Genomic DNA, 6574 nt, shown 5'->3' with positions numbered 1-6574 from the left:
ATATTTATATCTACGGTCACTAAAAAATGTAAAAAAAAGTTTAATTTTCTACGGTTGAGTATAACTGTAGAGTAAAAATAAGGAAATTCATAATCTTATTTCTGCAGTTGTTATAACTGTTGAAAAAAAGTATTAAGAAATATTTGATTTTAGTTTTTTTCTTCAGGCACCATAGTAAAAGGGGGTCAAAAGAGAGAATAGCTTAATCAACGGCTTGATCAACTGTAGATAAAATAAATTTAATTTTGTATCAACGGTTGTAAAATGTTGAAAAACAATAACACTATATTTTATAAAGGCTCATTTTAAACTCAGAGAAACGTTAAGGAGATAGATATTTCCAAAAGGGGCTCATTTCAAGGAAGCACATTTCTCTCGGCTCCTCACATGTTCTCACTCTCGCTCCCGCTCTCACTCTCGCTCATAGCTCACATCTTTCTCAGCTTCTCACAGGTTCTCAGCTCCTCACAAGTTCTTTCTCTCTCTCTCTCTCTCTTCCTTCCTTGTGTTTTTCTGTTATTTTCTCGGCAACCAAACAGAGTTTTTGACTTTGGTTGATTTTTCTTTGCTTCAGATTCACCAAGTTGGTACAATCGCATCCAAATCTTGTATATATTCACACTTTTACCTATCCAAGCCTCTGATTAGGTATCTTCTATACATTGATGAATCCAATTTCACATTCTCCTTGAAAACCTAACCTTCAATTTTGTAATTCTTTGTTTTTCCATAGATAGCACAAACGTTTTGTTTTTTATTTTGGATTTTTTTTATATTAATTAAATCGCAAATTTCAATCTCATAAAGCTTTAATAATTCTGTTTAATATTCTCATTTTGAATCATTCATTGTTTTATGATATTTTTTGTTGGCGCAAAAAGAGGGAGGTGAATTTGAAGGTCTTGAAGGTTCCAGAGATGGAACAGAAAGTAAATAAAATAAATACAGTCATTTTATTTGCTGAATTATATAATTTTAGATCATTTTTTTTGTGAATTTAGAAATTTCATATTAGTCTCAATAATCATTGCAACGAGCATTGCGTTAGTGCAATCTGCTTCTTATTCCGTTGTAATTACTCTTACTGTATAATTTAGGTTTGTTTTTCAATATGTCTATTTTGGCTTCAAATATCTCCTTTAATTGCAGGTTACTCATAGGAGGACTAGTGTTAGGCATTAGGCAACTCTGATTTAGAGTAAAAAACAACCTGGTCTGTGCAAGTCTAGACATAGAGTATGTGTGCCAAGTGCTTGTGAAAATTACCCAAAGAGTAAAAAATAAATTAAAAGGAAAATAAAGAATAAGAGATTTGTGGAGGATGATTAGTTTATAGCTTTAATAGTTTAGATTTAAGTTGTAAGTAGATGGAATTTCCAAAATTTTATTTCTTGTTTTCTCGGGGCTGCATTCCTGCTCTGTTTGTGTGTGTGGGTATCAAGTATAAAGTGGCATGGCATTCAAGGTTGTCGAGACCAACATGGTTTAAGATTGGGAAAGACATCCATCAGGAAAATAGTATTATACAGTTAGCCAAAGCGTTTCTCCAGATATGGGAATCATCAAATTAGTTTCGTTCTAGCACTCCTACATGGTTTAAAAGAAAAAGAAGACATATACATGGTTAAATTTTCTAGACAGAATGCAACAAATAACAATTGTGGTTTCAAGGCCCTGCCATGAAAATTTGATGAGAGCGCAAGTGCAATTATGTAGATTGAGTCAATATTTTTTAAAAAGTTAGACTGACCCACTGATCTTATAATGTTTTTTCTTGAATATAGGCAAACAAGATGACTGCAAAGGAACGTATGGAACTCAAAAAGAGGGACAAATCTAGGCTGATAGCATTTTAATTGAATAAACAATTTCACTCCACACTGTAAGCACAAATTTTTTTTCAATACCCCAAAGAAATTTCTCTCCCTTTTTTCTTCTTTAGGAGAAGTTGGTAACTTTTTACAAATTTTTTGTATAAAATAGCTCCAATATGTCCCTTATTGGGATAGAAAGATCTCTTATGTAACACTATGCATTGGGATGAAAGATGGCTTCCTTTTTCCTTCAACAGTTTCTTACATAACTCTGTGGTTAGAGTGGTAGAACATTAAAGTTTAAACAGAATAAGGGACTAGGCAGGACAGGTAATGTACCTAAGTAAGCATAAGTAAGGCATTAAAGTTTATTTGGTTTTAAAAAATATAGTCACCCTTGTAAGTGCACAATTTGTACCCGGACTCAAAACGAGTGATGGGTTCAGGCCCAAAGAGCCTTATACAATGAAATTTGTAGAGTATGAGTTTTAAACCTAAGTTAGAGATATTGGAAAGTTGATAAACAGGCTAGAATGCCGCAGCCTATGCAAGTAATAGATGAATGTGACAAAAAAACCCTCCTCAGACAGAAGCCGAAGACAATTTGTATAGCCTTTCTTTCCTTAAGCAAAAGATTACAATTTTTAGTTTCCAGAAGAGCCTCCCCCTCCTCTTTCCTCTCTCGTCTTCTTATATCCTTCTTCTTTTTTTCTGTTTCATCCATGTGTAACACAAATCTTCCTTCTAGATACTTGTCCCATCTACCACCTTTTTAAAGTCTTCAAATAATAGCTGGAAGGCTCAATTCTACTGTTCAGAGGTCATTTCTCCATTAATGCGGTCAAGGCGGTAGATGCAGGACCTTTAATGCGGTAGTAGCAGCTTTTTCCTCAAATATTTCTCACACGTTCCTGCTTCTAACGGGTGCTTGGATCACACCTTTATCCAACGGATCTTCCCGAATTCTGTCTTTAAACCCTTTAGCAAGTCTCATGGCCTTTACTGGGCCCGTCCGAGGAGATAGTCGTCCTCGGACAACTCCTCGGACCATTATAGTGTGGACTGACCTGTGGGTCTAGAAGACTCTAATTGAACAGACTTATACCAACTAACTAGGTCCAAGGCCCAAACGTGCCTTAAAGCATTTTCACCCCCACAATAGCCCCTCAAAACTTCATTTTTCCCTTCCATCCAAGGAGAGAAATGGAGTTTTGAACCACAGTGCACCCTCCACACACTTTGCAAACCATCACGCGTGTAGGGGTCCTTTCGTTCCTTTAAAACCGCCTCTGACGCTTCGAAACTCGAAACACTCGCATTTATGACTGCAAGTTACGTCTTGTCCCCCACGTTCAACGGTAAGATACACATCCAACAGTCCAGGTTTGTCTCAAAAAATTGGGCGGGATAATTCTGATTCGAGGCCACCTCCCACACATCAAAACGCTTAGGAACAAAATGCCTAGGAATCCGTATCTCTATCCATTTTTTCAGAAATCAATCATATCTAAGAGTTAATCACTATCTTTCCTCTCAAGAAGCTCGTGAAGAATCGCCTAATTATTTCTCGTAAGTTTTCAACTTCCTTTACTCATTTCTTCTCGGCTTCTGTCCTCGGCCATCATCTAGACCCCTTCCCTTCTCTAAACTTCCATTCACATTCCCACCAAATGGGTATATTTAAGTATTTAGTACATACCAACGCCAGTATGGAGGGTTTTTGGGCTAAATATCAGATTCCCCAGGACATAGGCTTAAGATATTGCCCTGTAGAAGCCATAGGTAATGCTAGGAGAGAGGGAGAAGTTATCATCCCCACATCGCCTTCCTGAAAGGTGGGACGATCCTCCCCATGAAAAACGTAACCAACGAATACCTTAAATCCAGGTCTAACATTGTTAGACTCATATCCTATCTTCCCAAGTCTAACAAAGGCATGAAAGACGACTATCTCATCGCCTCGGGAAACTGGCCTGATGGTCCTCACTGCCCAGTCGAATAGGGAGACCCAGGTGTGACTCCATAGGAGTTAGATTCCCTAATCCATGACTTAATCCCATTATCTTTACCATTTTTTATTACATTACGTATTATTGCACTGTCCTTTGATATTTTATCTCTAATCTAACCATGCTCATCTCTTCGAATGTTTTTCACAGATAAACAACACGTACGTCCGCGTCTAAGCCTTTGCAACGTCATAGACCTCAATCGTGTTCTTCGCTCAGAAGTCTTTGTTAGCGAAGACCTACAAGTGAGAGCAGCCCACCTGATATTAGGATACGATCCTTTGTTAGACGACTTCTAGGAGATTGATAACGCAATCACCGCGGGAGACAAACGACGCAGAAGGATAGACGTTTCTCGAAAAGGCTTCCTTTCTGATCACGAACTCCCAAACGACCCCTCCATCATTCTATACTCTCGCCTCATCGTAGCAATTCCTCTCTCGGCATATTCCTAAACAACAGCCGTCCGAGAAGAACTTGCGTTCTCGCAACAATCGTTGGATGAGGAGATTGACTAGTTTCGCCTCGAAGAAGCTGAGAGGCCTCGAGAGGATCAACTTGTCGTCCTCTCGGACAAAGAGCATGTGCCCGCTGAAACTTCGAGCATAAAAGGTTTGATAATTGCACAGCCCGACTCTAGCTCTAAAGAAGACGATATGTCCACTCTTAGGAAGCTGATGTCGAAGAGGGGCTCGAAAGCCTCTAACAAGGATGCAGGTGGGTCCCAGATCCCTCCATCTTTGCCACCACCCCCTTCTCCCTCCGATCCTAGGCTTCTTATTCCGGAACCTAAGAAGAAGAGGAAAAATGAGGCCAATGAGGCAGATGCGGAGAGGCAGAAGAAACTAACACAACAACAAGAACAACAACAGAAAACTGGCAAAGGTAAGGGACGTGCCTCTTTAGTGGAAAGTAGGGAGAACCGTGACTTGGCCGAGGTACGCCGTACACCGGCCAACTGGTCTCCCGAACTGAAGCTGGATGGGGCACCAATCTCTTGCCAATCTAGCATTAGGGCGTTCTAGTAAGGTCATGTTCATCACCTAGCCGAGGCTTTGGAACGACCTCTTCTCCTGCCAAAGGACATGGACGCCCTGGACATGATGAACCAACCACATCTTTTTCTCTCGCTTAAAAGGGACTTGGCTTTAGTAAGTGTCTTGGTCTTACCCCCACTTTACTGCTTTCACTACACTTTTACGAAAAAATCGTTCTCATGTAATTTGAATTTGCTTTACTAATAACGAATCTATTTTAATATTTTAATGCAGGCCATTCAAGAAGTCTTTGCTGCCGAGAAGTGGGTGGAAGACTCTCGGAAGAAAGCTGCAGTTGAACTTGAGGTCAGGCAGGAGACCGAAAAGTCCCTAGGCCAGGCTCTTGCTGAGAATGAGAACCTAAATAAGCAGCTAGTAGAGCAGAAGAGGGAGAGGGACGGTGCCGAGGCCAGCTTGAAGACGATGAGAACCTAGGTGGAAGGGCAACTCAAGCTTCTGCGTTAGAAGGACAAGGACTTGTCCAAAGCCCAGCAAGAAAACTCCGACCTAAAGAAGGAGCTTGCTAGAATGAGGGAAGAGGCTCGTACCTTCAAGGACAACATGGAGGCCGCGAAGAAGGCTGCTTACAAAGAAGGGGTGGAGGCAATAGAAAACCAACTGACAGAGGAGTTCGTCGAGCTATGCCAGGAGTACTGCCAACAAGTGTGGGCGGAAGCTCTAAATGTGGCAGGGATTCCCACAGCTTCCGAGTTGAGGAAGCCTGAAAACATTTGGCTTCCCCAGGACATCCAGGTGCTCGAAGAACTTCCTCCTGTCTTGCCTGCCCTCGAGACAGCGCCTTCAATGCATCCATCCTTGATTCCACTGCCTATTCTAACTCCTAAAGAACTTGCTGGTTCTAACAAAGAGAAGGAACAAAGCGATAGAGTAGAGAAGCCTACGAGCCAGAATGTCGAGCCCAATGTCCCTCCACCAGTCGCAAGAGACAAAGAGAAACAAGTTCAATCCTCATTCGAAGCAGAGCTGAAACAAACAGAGGAGGACAACAAATTGAAAGGGGCTGCCAGTACTTCCGAGCAGGACCCCCCTTCCAAGGCTTAAGGCTCAGGCTACTTGGGACTCCTTTCTCTTTTTTGTGATGAGTTTTTTTTTTTTTTTTTTTTTTTTTTTTTTTTTTTTTTTTTTTTTTTGTATTAGGACTTTAATTTTTACCCTTTTTTTTTTTCAAAATTTTATCTCCGATGTATTCATTGACAAAAAGTAATGAGAAATTTAATAGATTTGATTTTCGACTGGCTTTCAACCTTCAGTACAACAATACTAATGTGATTACAACATTTCGATTAGCAGTAACTTCAAATAAAAGTACATACACTTGGTGTATATATGTAAATCATGCCTCAAAACCATAATACATGTAATACAACAATACACAATTTAAAACTGAACTTTAGCATTTAGTTGGGGCATAAAGCAATCCATCAAACTTACTATGGCTCATCAATGCATCAACACTCATGTTGTATGGTTTTTGCTAATTTTAACGAAGTAGAGGGTCTGAGGACCCGACATAACAAATGTTTTGTTTAACAGTCAATAGGACATCAATTTTCACAAGGTATGTGGTCTAAGGACCATACATGACCAAGTTTCTGTTTGATATCTAGAAATAGTGACTTGAAATGTTAATTTCCCCAAAGTAGAAGGTCTGAGGATCTGACATAACTAAGGTTCTGTTTAACAGTCAATAGGA

The 6574-nt window shown here is 39.9% G+C and overlaps 1 protein-coding gene across 4 annotated transcripts; it reads left to right on the top strand.

Moving 5' to 3' along the window:
• Window positions 1-320: 320 nt before the first annotated feature.
• On the top strand, window positions 321-6008 carry LOC142638904 (uncharacterized). 4 transcript variants are annotated; one of them, XM_075812975.1, is made up of 4 exons: window positions 321-453; window positions 575-648; window positions 3974-4974; window positions 5095-6008. In XM_075812975.1, exon 4 carries the CDS (start codon window positions 5389-5391, stop codon window positions 5920-5922), a length of 534 nt encoding a protein of 177 aa, XP_075669090.1. In that variant the 5' UTR covers window positions 321-453; window positions 575-648; window positions 3974-4974; window positions 5095-5388; the 3' UTR covers window positions 5923-6008. The 4 variants fall into 4 exon arrangements, with proteins under 4 accessions (XP_075669090.1, XP_075669089.1, XP_075669091.1 ...); XM_075812974.1 differs by lacking the exon at window positions 3974-4974 and adding an exon at window positions 1785-1882; XM_075812976.1 differs by lacking the exon at window positions 3974-4974.
• The last annotated feature ends 566 nt before the right edge of the window (window positions 6009-6574 follow it).

The sequence above is a fragment of the Castanea sativa genome, chromosome 6 (assembly GCF_040712315.1).
Source record: "Castanea sativa cultivar Marrone di Chiusa Pesio chromosome 6, ASM4071231v1".
Taxonomy (NCBI): Eukaryota; Viridiplantae; Streptophyta; class Magnoliopsida; order Fagales; family Fagaceae; genus Castanea; species Castanea sativa.
This window is presented reverse-complemented; position numbering and strand designations above follow the sequence as displayed.

Excerpts from the sequence above, each read along its gene's own strand:
- LOC142638904 (XM_075812976.1), top strand. The coding sequence starts at position 5,389 with ATGAGGGAAGAGGCTCGTACCTTCAAGGACAACATGGAGGCCGCGAAG.